We start from the raw sequence: 12,733 nt of genomic DNA, 5'->3' as shown, positions 1-12,733 counted from the left end.
CTTAGAATAGCTTGGGTTGCATGTTCTCAGCTTGCTTTTTATCTTTTTTTCCTTTTCTTTTTAAATTATTTGGTTTAGGAACAAAGTAAAAAAGTATAGTATTAAAGTGTCCTTTATGATCTGTACATGTATCCCTTAATCCTTTTCCTGCTTATACTCGGGGTAAGAATCTAGGAGCAGTTTGGCTATATGATTTAAAATACAGAAAATAAATAGTCTGAGTAAAAGCTGAACCAATCTATATAGAATATGAATTTCCCCTCAAAATAGAGTCAAGATGACCTTTTCATGTCTGATTGCTATTGGTTGCCTAAAATTTTAAATTCTATCAACTAATTTTTTAGTAATTGCTTATACTAAAGCAACTACAGTATATCTTTTCAAGCAGTCAGCTGGCTAGGGTCAGGAGTATGTGACTAAACAGAATAACCTTAACTAGCATCAAAATGCAACCTTGGTCTCATTATCACCATAGCATGATAAACTATTAACATAACATTTGCCAAACTAGTCCTTCTGCTACAGCAACATCAAGGCAGGGCCCACTGAAATTTGCCTTATCCTTGGACTCACCAAAGCTATGGTAGTAAGAAGGTTTCCCCTTCTCTGTAGGAGCGATAGAACATATCACCTGGGCTCCATGGATGGTCTCCTCAAGGTCCACCTTCTCTGGAGGAACCCGAATAACCTTATAGGAGAAACCTGAAAAATGAAAAGTCCTATCTTACTTGTTTTACATACATTCTAGATTAAAAGACAACCCTTGCACTTGTGGACTTGCCAAAAGCAATTAAGAGATTTATGCAATATGCATGACACTCTTATTTCCTGAAGGGTTATTTCAAACAAAGATTTGGATCTTAAAAATATGTTATCTCTATGAAAATAATTAGCTAAGGTTTTGAAACAGCACATCCAAAGTGATCAACCAATGATTCATTCTATTATAATGCTAACTTCATCTCTAATTCATAGGAAACATTAAGGTAGCAGCCAGGCACTGTTCACAATAGCAAAGACTTGGAACCAACCCAAATGCCCATCAATGATAGACTGGACAAACAAAATCTGCCACATATATGCCTTGGAATACTATGCAGTCATAAAAAAGGATGAGTTCATGTCCTTTGCAGGGACATGGATGAAGCTGGAAACCATCATTCTCAGCAAACTAACATAAGAACAGAAAACCAAACCGCATATTCTCACTCATAAGTGGGAGTTGAACAATGAGAACACATCGACACAGGGAGGGGAACATCACACACCAGGGCCTTTCAGGGGGTGGGGGGCTAGTGGAGAGATAGCATTATGAGAAATATCTAATGTAGATGCCGGGTTGATGGGTGCAGCAAACCACCATGGCATGTGTATACCTATGTAACAAACCTGCACATTCTGCACATGTACCCCAGAACTTAAAGTATAATAATAAAAAAAAGAGCTATTATATAATGAGGTAGTGATTATAATGGACCTGTCTCATATGTATGGTGAATAGACAGGTCATAGAGTTGAAGTTCTTAAACTCAAAAAAAAAATAGCAGCCAGAAATATCCTCAAATTCTGTTCCTTCCCTTCCTTCCCCTATTCTAACTACAGTCTCCATTTGCACTCGTGTCCAGCTCCTTCCCTCAACCCTCTGGACCCCTAGGGTCACTCTGGGTTCCATCCCATCCTATCTCATCAACATTCTTTCATGCAGTCATTCATCTGTCTATTGCTTACTGGCTCTTCAAGAATCAACTCAGATATCCACTCCTCAAGTAGTCTTCCCTGACTCTTCCCCACCCCAAAGGCATTTGGTGCCCCTATTGTATGTCCTCATTACATCCTCATAGTCATAGCACGTATCTCATTGTATACAATTTTCTGCTTATTTATCTGCTTTCCAGTACAGTTTTTATTTATTTATTCTGCAACTACTACTTTTTGAGCACCTACTATATTCCAGACACCATTCTGAGTGTTCTTAGTACTATATTCCAGGCACTTGTATACAGAAATATGCAAAATAGACAAAAATCCCCCCCTCTTCCTCCACCTTCTTCTTCTTCATTTTATTTTTAGAGACAGGGCCTTGCACTGTCACCCAGGCAGGAGTACAGTGGTGTGATCATAGCTCATTGCAGCCTCGAACTCCTTGTCTCAAGCAATCCTCCCACCTCAGCTTCCCAAAGTGCTGTGATTACAGGTGTGAGCCACTGTGCTCAGACAAGATCTCTTATTTTGTCTTATTGTGTTTCTTTTAAATCATATAATAAGTAAAAATATAATGCATCAGATGACAATGAGAACTATAATAGAAAATAAGCCAAGGAATAAGGATCAGGAGTGATCATATGAGGAGTAGGAGCTACTGTTTGCACCTTTAAATATGCTGGTCTGGAAAGTTTCACTAAGTGGGTGACATTTGAGTAAAGACCTAAAGGAGGTGAGGAAGAACGCTTGAAGATATCTGGGAGAAATGCATTCCAGGTGGAGGAAAGAGCAAATGCAAAAATTCTCAGCCAGGAGCACCACTGGAGTGTCTAAGTATCAGCAAGGAGGCCAGTGTGGCCCTATCATGATAAGCAAGGAGGAGTGTCTAGGAGGTAAGTTCAGAGACGCGGGTGTGGGTTAAAAGGATAACTCTGGTAACTCTGGTGTTACCGTGCTGAAAAGAAACCGAAGTGGGGCAAGGGCAGAATCAGGGCAACTAGTTGAGGGGCTATTGCAGTCATTCAAGTGAGAAGGGATAGTGACTCAAAGTAGAGTGGTGGCCATGGAGGTGGTGTGAAATGGTTGGATTGTTGATATATTTTGAAGGCATTGCTGAAATTACTTTTTTTGTTTGTTTGTTTGGTTGGTTGGTTGGGTTTTTTTTTTTGAGACAGGGTCTCACTCTGTCACTCAGGCTGGAGTGCAGTGATGCAATCACGACTCACTGCAGCCTCAACCTTCTGGGCTCAAGCGATCCTCCCACCTCATCCTCCCGAGTAGCTGGGACCACAGGCACATGCCACTATATCCGGCTAATTTTTGTATTTTTTGTAGAGATGAGATCTTGCTATATTGTCCAGGCTGGTCTCAAACTCCAGAGCTCAAGCAATACACCCACCTCGGCCTCCCAAAGTGCTGGAATTACAGACATAAGCCACTGCACCTGACCCTGAAATTACTTTTGGATCAACTGATATAAGAGATAAATGTAAAGGATGATTCCACAGTTATTGTCCTTAGCAACTGGAAAGATGGAGTTAGTATCTCCTGAGATGGGGAAGAGTCATCTTAAGGAGAGAAAGAAATAAGCCAGGCACAGTGGTGCATGCCTATAGTCCAGCTTCTTGGGAGCATCTCTTGAGCCCAGGAGTTCAAGTCCAGCCTGAGCGATATAGCAAGACTCCATCTCTAATCGAAGAAAGAAGAAGAAGAAGGAAGAAGAAGGCGGAATGAGGGAGGGAAGGGAAGGGAAGGGAAGGGAAGGAAGGGAAGGAAGGAGAACAAGGAAGAGAGAGAAGGAGGAGGAGGAGAAGAGGAGGTGGTGGTAGTTTAGGGGAAAATATCAGGAGTCTGGTTTTTGACAAGTTAATTTTGCAATGCCTATTAGACATCCTAAGAAGAATGCTGACTAAGCAATTGGATATAAAATACTGGGGAGGTCTAGGTTGGGGATATAGATATGTTTTGAGAACCCATTATGTACAAAACGTCATGCTTTGTACAGTGATGAAAGAAATATTAGACAAGCTCTATAGTCCAAGAATACTCTATTATTGTCTTTAACATTAGTCTGAACAACATATTTTAAATAAGTATTAAAAACTAACTGGATTGATTAATGTTTGCAGGATTTTCATAAATTTTAAAAGCCTTTTAAAAATATCTAGAAAAGCTAAAACAAAAGCTTTTTACTTCCTAAAGGTAGCAATTACTAGCAAGCATTTTACTGTAATACAATGAGAATAACTAAATTTCCCCCAAATGTCTATCAAGTAGTCGAGCTCCCTGCAGTTGCATGCACATTGAGTTCCAGTTCAAAAACTTCTCACTGAACCAAATAATCAAGTGAAGGAAAAAAAAAAAAAAAAAGAAGTAGGTTCAGTGTTCGTTGGGATTAGGAGAAGATAAAGAGATGAATTTCCTGTCTCAGCAATTGGATTACTCAATTCACAGAATTTAAACACATTAATTAATGAACTGTTCTAACTGCAAGTCTCGAAGGCATTAGGTAAGACAAACAGACACCCAGGAAACACCCAGCAGAAGAATGTCCAGAAAGACCAGACCTGCCCAATACTGTCAGCTGAATTCTGGGAGACTCTCCAGGAGTTTGTCTCCTGGAGACAAGCAGCAAACTGAGGCAAAGTAACAAGCACAGGCTCTCATGATTGGTGGCTGGGTTAATCAGTGAGGTCCAGGGGCCACTTGCACCAAGATCACCCAGAGACCATGTTAAAATGCAAATTTTTAGCCCCTTTTCAGTTCTACTAAACCAGAATCCCTGAAGATGAATGAAATCCAGATGATTCAATCTACATTCCAGATTATTGTTAGGCACATTAAAGGTTGAAAATCACAGATCTAGTTACTATTATTTTAGAATATGTAATTTAGGCCAGGCGCAGTGGCTAGTGCCTGAAATCCCAGCATTTTGGAAGGCTGAGGTGGGCAGATTACTTGAGGTCAGGAGTTCGAGACCAGCCTGGTCAATATGGCTGAAACCCCGTCTCTACTAAAAATACAAAAATTAGCCAGCCATGGTGGCAGGCACCTGTAATCCCAGCTACTCAGGAGACTGAGGCAGAAGAATCACTTGAATCTGGGAGACGGAGGTTGCAGTGAGCCAAGCTCGTGCCACTGCATTCCAGCCTGCGCAACAGAGCGAGCCTTCATCTTAAAAAAAAAAAAAAAAATGTGATTGGCCAGGCGTGGTGGCTCACACCTGTAATCCCAGCATTTTGGGAGGCCCAGGCGGGCAGATCACAAGGTCAGGAGATCGAGACCTTCCCAGCCAACATGGTGAAACCTCGTCTCCACTAAAAACACAAAAATTAGCCGGGCATGGTGGAGGACACCTGTAGTCCCAGCTACTCGGGAGGCTGAGGCAGGAGAATCACTTGAACCTGGGAGGCATAGGTTGCAGTGAGCTGAGATCGTACCATTGCACTCCAGCCTGGCAACAGAGCAAGACTCCATCTCAAAAATTAAAAAAAAGTAATTTAGAATGGCAAAATAGTATTTGTCATATTATGAATGAGTTACAAAGTTATCTACTTGGTTAACAGAGTTAATTTATTATGAAATTGATTTTTTTAATGATCAAGATAAGATAGATGGACCGAAAATTGCTGGGTTCTTGGATCCATTTTGCTAAAACATTTTACTTAGAAGGATGTTTGCTGTTTCCTATAACAGTGTTGAAGAATCCTCCTTATCTGAGATCAAGTAATAAAGAAGAGAGAGAACTGGGTGTAGAGGTGTCTAGAGCACCCTCTCTCTACTCGTGCCAGTAAAAAGCAAACCTGTAGTATTCATCTTTATATACACTCAGAGATGTAAATATGGAGAGATAGAGAGGAGCAAGCCACAAAGCCAATTATGCACCAAAGTTATACCATTAACCTATACAAATATTTCATAGGTTGTAGATGGTAGATTAATTGATAGCTGAGAGAAAGATAGTCAAACATATCTAATGCAGGAGTCCCCCTGTATCCAGGGGGGATACATTCCAAACCCCCCGGTGGATGCCTAAAATCATGGATAGTACAAACCCTACACACACTGTTTTTTTCTTTACATATATACTTATGATAAACTTTAATTTCTAAATTAGGCACAGTAAGAGATTAACAACAATAACTAATAATAAAATAAAACAATTATAACAATATACTGTAATAAAAATTACGTGAATATAGTTTTTATCTCACAAAATATCATAAAATACTCAGACTGGATAACTGAAACTGTGAAAGTGAAACCACAGAGAAGGGGGGTCTACTATACTTACTTACACATTCCTCTTCAAACAGGGAGAGACATATGTATTCATGTATAGAAACCTGAATTCACATGCCCTTAGAAGAGTGGGTAGATAGGTGAAAAGGCCTTAACAAGTAGAGAAGGACATGGTGAACAGGTGAAGATTGAGTATTAAAAAAATACCAATAGAGTCTTCTGCATTCCATGATGAATAACTAATGAGATGGTCTAATAGAGTAACTAGCAAGCAAGGCTTCGTGTGTGAGTCAAAAGCTTACTAGAGCAAGTCATTTAGCTCTCCTCAAGGTTCACTGCCTTTGTCTGTAAAACCAAGGTAATATTAGCACCTTTCTCGGAGAGTTGGCATAAGGATTAAATGAAAAAATATGGGGAAAAATGCTTAACACATAGTAGATACTCCATAAATGTTAACTATCATTATTAGCTATCAGAACTTTCTGGAGCAGATTGGAGACTAGAAAAGAGATGTGACTTAAGTGGTTGTGCATGCAACCCCACTATGACTTTAACTTACCGTGTAGTGTATTACTTTCATGATAAAAATAAATTCCTTCCCTATGATAGACAATGTACCTTCCTTGTATCTCTTGGCTGCAACATTCTAAATTTCTTATACTTCTAATATGGTACTTATTAAAAATTCCAGTTTGAGAAATATGTACTGAAAATCCCTACAATGCTTGTAAGCGAGAGGCACAATGAAACATAAAAATGTGAGTTAAACTAAAAAGGTCAAATCGAAAATCAGCTACTAAGCATAAGTACCAATAGACCGTAGAACAGATACTTAATGATAAATCATATATTTTAAGTTGGGTAATGCTATTTTAGAGATTTTCTTTCAGACTTTTCAAATGATGTTTCATATGTTTACATCTTAACTATAATTGAACCCCAAGAAGACAGTTAACACCCAATTATTTCTTTCCTATTTATTTATTTATTTATTTATTTATTTATTTATTTATTTTTGTGAGACAGGATCTTGCTGTGTTGCCTAGTCTGAAGTGCAGTGGTACAGTCATGGCTCACTACAATCTCAAACTCCTAGGCTCAAGGAATTCTCCCACCTCAGCCTCCCGAGTAGCTGGGACCACGGGTGCGCACTACCACACCTGGCTAATGTTTTTGTTTTTGGGTAAAATGAGGTCTCACTTTGTTGCCCAGGCTTGTCTCGAACTCCTGGGCTCAAGAAATTCTCCAGCCTTGTCCTCCCAAAGTGCTGAGATTACAGACATGTGCCACCATGCCTGGTCTCAATTATTTCTAAAAAGACCTCTATCGCAACTTTACCAAATGGCCCAAAGGAGTTCCCCATATTGTATGCAGTTCCATCCGGGTCGTAATGAGGATGTGCAGTTGCTCCATTCACAGCAATAAATTTGCTCCAATCTACCTGCAAATTTGAGACCATTGGAGATTTTTAATGGGCAGATCTCTACTTACATGCATAAATAGTAGAAATATCTAATGTTTTTAAAAATATGATATGAAAACTGCAATGTAAGCCCTAATTTCTTGCCTCTGAGAAATAAAAATTATTTTTCCCACTAAAAAAAGAAATCAAGACTAAAAACAATAAACAAAAACCCATCACCACTACTAACAACAAAACTACCCTGAATAAATTTGCCTAATACCACAGGAAAATTCAAAAGAAGCATAAGAATTAAAATTAAAAACCTAGTCTAAAATTTTCTTTTTAATTAATATGTTACATGAAGGAAATACAGGTATAGACAACCTCCAGTCCAATACTAACCATAGCTAGGAAGAACAGCAACTAGCCAAAGTAGATCAGTACTATTCTATTTCTCCTTTACCCTAGCCTTCAGATGTTAGGGCTAAGGAAGGAGTTTAGAATTATATTTAAGGAAAACCAACCCAGAGGCCATCAGACCAGAGGGTAAAGGTGACCTGCATCATGAATAACTTTGTTTTTCTGTAGTTAAGGCTCCAATTTCTTCTTGATATATACTACTCTAAAAAGCATTTCGAATGGAAAGAAATGTTAGGATCTATTTTATTCATTTTTTTACCTGTACTTTACCTTTTCTGTCTTTTCCAGAGTTTCAATGTCCACTTTATTCATAAAGTTGGTCTCAGTGCAGAGGTAGTAATCACCCTTGTACCGCACATAGTTGACATTAGTGTTGTCAGTCATGGCTGAAACCAAACCCTAGAGTTATTTAAGTACCATGCTTACTGTAGCAGATGCTAAGCACACACTCAAAGGAAGAAAGCAATTTCAACATCCTCTCACATATACAAAAAAAAAATCTATTTTCAAGATTTATGTTTGTATAAATGGTATATATCATAATAGTTTAAATAATCATCACTCTCACCTGCAGCTTTACCAGGCAGCTCAAACCTGGACATGAAACGTTCAAAAACATTCTTGCATGGATCCGGGATAGCCAGTGTGCCAAATTCTGACATCACAATTCGGTTTTTAGCACTGTTGGCCTTATATGTATCACTCTGTAGAAACTTGCTCCTGTATGTCACTGTGCCCTTTGCCATCCTGAACTGGTGAAGCAGTGCCATCCCATCAAACCAATGATTGTACCTTCAAACAGGAGAAAATAAATAAATATTAGTAAGAAAACATGGGGTAAAAATGAGGGAAAGAGTGATAGATCTTCATTTCAAATATAAAGATAAGGAAATGGGACAGGTTCCCAGCACAACCTGATTAGTCAGAGAACTTGAAATTATGGGAGGATAGCATTTTGGGCATATCCTAGGTATAAAAGGAAAGAATAATTTGCATTCTCCTGACCCTTACCCCTGTCAAAAAAAAAAAAAAAAAACCCTCACATTTTAGAAAACCCCTATTGTGGTGAATCCTAAGAAAATTCTAACCTTTACTCCATGGCTAAGATAATAGCATGAGAGGATATGGGATGCCTGACATTTACCTAATCAGAATGAGTTCCAGGCCGGGCACAGTGGCTCACACCTGTAAGCCCAGCAATTTAGGAGGCTGAGGCAGGTGGATTGCTTGAGACTAGCCTGGGCAACATAGCAAAACCCCGTCTCATTAAAAATAAAAATAAAAAAAGGAAGAGTTCCTAAGCTTTTAGAAATAGTTATCTTCATATCTTATATGTATTAAAGTTTCCATTTACTCTAAAATTTTTCAACTTTATCAAGATTATGCTAAAGTAGACAAATAAGATAACTGTCCTTCTTAATCATTTTTGTCCATATGATTACACCTTAGGAATGATCTACTTAAACAGTTAAACATTGAAAACTGTAAGGAAAAGTTTGTGGTTTCGCTTTTTAAATGGTTTCTTATATGGTCTCTTCTTTCATATGCTTAACACATTGAATGCTTAATACCTTCAGTATGGATAAACAAAGCTAACATCATTGTCTTAAAAGGCAATGGTTCCTGAAAGCAGAGACTGGAAGAGATATTTGTACACCCATGTTCACAGCAGCATCATTCACAATAGCCAAAGGGTGGAAGCAACTCAAGTGTCCATCAGTGGTTGAATGCACGAACAAAATGTTTACACTGTAAGGGTTCAGAGCATGCTACGCCAAAATATGCCACTTTGACATACCGATTATTTTGAGTTAAAAGGTACTTGAAAAACAGCTGATGCATGAAGGGCACTCTGACCTTCTTTATTCCTTCCTGAAAGCAGGAATAAAACTCCCCTGTGAAAGGTGCCCTCCCTGTACCAGAAGGAAGGAAGATATTTATATTACCAAAGGTAGGGAGTTGAGGCTGAGAAAATGAGAAAGATCTGTGCAAACGAACCCTGTTAAACTAACCTTTATCTTCATGGTCACTTTCACACAATTAACTGCCGTAGCCCAAACTCCTTTGTCTTGTCACATTTTCACCATTTACTACACTTTGTCCAACCTAGTACAAGCTTTCAGCCCTAACTTATTCTTTGGCTCTTCATTTTTCCTGGGGGAGGAGTGGTTCCAAGGTACATGTAAAACTTACTAAATAAAATTTGTATGTTTTTCTCTTGTTAATCTGTCCTATGTCCATTTAATTCTTGGGCTCAGCTGACCCTAAGAGGTAAGAGGGAAAATTTTGTCTCCCCCAAAACATATACTGGAATATTACTTATCCTTTAAAATGAAGGAAATCCTGTCACATGTTACAACATGAAGGAACCATTGAGGACAACATTATGTGATATGAAATACACCAGTCGTAAAAAGACAAATATTGTATGATTCTACTTATATAAGGTATTTAAAGTAGTCAAGTTCATAAAAACAGAAGGTAGAATGGTGGCTAATAGGAGGAAGGAGGAAGGAGAAATAAAGAATTGCTGCTTAATGAATACAGAGTTTCAATTTCACAAAATGAAAAAGTTCTAAAGATCTGTTTCATGACAAGATGAATATACTTAACACTACTTAACTGTAGTCTTAAAAATGGTTAGGATGGTAAATTTTAAGCTATATGTATTTTACCAAAATTTTTTTAATTGCAGGAAAGAAAAAAGAAAAAGTCTTTAACCCAATGATTTGGGATGCCACTATTTTCAGATAACTAAATGTCCGTAAATTCCTGGGTTTACTTCTGGTCTTTCTAATCTATAGTGGTCCTTTCTTGCACCAATATCACAATGTTTTAATTGTAAAGGCTTTATGGTATATTTTAATATCTGGTAGGTCTAGTTGCTCCCTCTGAAAAAAAATTTTAGTGTTTTCTTGTCAATTCTTACATATTTATTGTGCTATATGAACTTTAGTATCAGTTGGTCCAACTTTCTTAAACAGCTTGTTGGAATTTTTATTAAGATTGTATTAGATTTATAAATTGACTCAGGGAGAACTGGGACATCTCTATGACGTTGAATCACTCTATTCAACAACAGGGGATGGTCTTTCCATTTATTCGAATTTATCTTCCAGGAGTGTTTTAAAGTTTGCACATTTCTAAATTCATTGCGAAGTATTTAATCTTCTTTGTTGCAATTGTAAATGAAGTTTCCCTACCATTATGTTCTCTGATTATTGTTTGCATACATGAAGGATATTATTTCAGTATGTTAATTGTATATCCTGTGACCTCACCTTTTATTGTTAAATTTAGTTTTATCATTGATTCTCTATGGTTTTCCAGGATTAATATGGTTATTATATTAATACGATAAAATAGTAATATTATATCATCTGCAAAAAGAGAATTTTACTTTACTAGTCCTTGTGCCTCTGGTCAATGTCTTTCATCTAATTGCATTGCTTACATCTGGTACAATGTTGAACAGTAGTGAAGATACTGATCATTCTTTCCTGTGTCTGGACTTGAAGAAAATACTCATATATTTTCCAATGTAGTATTACTGCTTGTAGCACCAGGATATAATAGATAGCGAGTTATTTAAGATATTTATAATAGATATATTATAAACATATACCAAGATATATGTACATTAAGAAACACATACATATAAAATCATATTTAGAAACTATCCAACAAACCCTATTTTCTTTTTTTTTTTGAGACAGAGTCTCACTCTGTAGCCCAGGTTGCAGTGCAGTGGCACAATCTTGCTCTTGCAACCTCTGCCTCCCAGGTTACAAGCGATTCTCCTGCCTCAGCCTCCTGAGTAGCTGGGATCACAAGCACGTGCCACCACACCCAGCTAATTTTTTGTATTTTTAGTAGATACGGGGTTTCACCATGTTAGCCAGGATGGTCCTGATCTCCTGACCTCGTGATCTGCCCACCTCGGCCTCCCAAATTGCAGGGATTACAGGTGTGAGCCACTGTGCCCAGCCAAAACCTATTTTCTTAAGCAATTTTTAGGAAGAGTGGATGTTTAATTTTCACAAAAGCTTTTTCAACGTCTATGGAGATAATTCTGTGATTATTTTTCCTGGAACTTATTAATATGGTGTATTTGTATTGTATTAATGAATTCACTAATAACAAACCTACCTTGTATTCTTGAAATTAATCCCATCTGCTCATAGTTAATTTTATTTTTTAATGTGGTATTGAATTCTGTTTCTTAACAAAATATTTATTAGTGCTATAATAGTATTATATATTTTGTACTTTTTTTAAGAGACAGGATCTTGTTCTGTGGCCCAGGCTGGAGTGCAGTGGCACTGTCATAGCTCACTGCATCCTCAATTGTGGGCTGAAGTGATCCTCCCACCTCAGCCTCCCAAGAAAGCTGGGACTACAGGGACATGCCACCACACTTGGCTACTTTTTTATTTTTTTGTAAAGATGGAGTTTCACTATGTTGCCCAGGCTAATCTCGAGCTCCAGGCCTCAAGAAATCCTCCTGCCTCAGCATCCTAAAGTGCTAGGATTACAGGTGTAAGCCACAATATTTGGCCTATTTTGTACTTTATCATGGATATTCATAAATAATATTAGTCTGCAGTTTACTTTTTTCCATGATCTTTGTCATATTTAGATATTAACATGATACTTCCTTTATAAAAACAATTGGGAAGTTTCCTTCATTTTTGATGCTCTGAAATAATTTATAAAGTATTGGGACTATCTCACATTTGAAGGTTTGGTAGAATTCATCTGTGAAATAATCTGGGCCTGGTAATTTTTTTGAGAAATATTTCCTTAACAAGGTTCCTATTTCTTTTTTTTTTTTTTTCTTTTTTTTTTTTATTATTATACTTTGAGTTCTAGGGTACATGTGCATAACGTGCAGGTTTGTTACATATGTATACTTGTGCCATGTTGGTGTGCTGCAGCCATCAACTCGTCAGCACCCATCAACTC

The 12,733-nt window shown here is 37.7% G+C and overlaps 1 protein-coding gene across 5 annotated transcripts in view; it reads right to left on the bottom strand.

Annotated features, from left to right (window-relative positions):
- LOC105493606 (beta-carotene oxygenase 2) overlaps window positions 1-12,733 on the bottom strand; it is a 44,343-nt gene that overhangs the window by 17,687 nt on the left and 13,923 nt on the right. For all 5 annotated transcript variants that reach the window (XM_071075574.1, XM_011761389.2, XM_011761388.2 and 2 more), the window contains 4 exons: window positions 8,337-8,560; window positions 8,039-8,154; window positions 7,282-7,384; window positions 574-702 (listed from right to left, as the gene is read on the bottom strand). In XM_071075574.1, the coding sequence (XP_070931675.1) occupies window positions 574-702; window positions 7,282-7,384; window positions 8,039-8,154; window positions 8,337-8,560 (572 nt within the window). The remainder of the gene's footprint in view (window positions 1-573; window positions 703-7,281; window positions 7,385-8,038; window positions 8,155-8,336; window positions 8,561-12,733) is intronic.

The sequence above is a fragment of the Macaca nemestrina genome, chromosome 12 (assembly GCF_043159975.1).
Source record: "Macaca nemestrina isolate mMacNem1 chromosome 12, mMacNem.hap1, whole genome shotgun sequence".
Taxonomy (NCBI): domain Eukaryota; kingdom Metazoa; phylum Chordata; class Mammalia; order Primates; family Cercopithecidae; genus Macaca; species Macaca nemestrina.
This window is presented reverse-complemented; position numbering and strand designations above follow the sequence as displayed.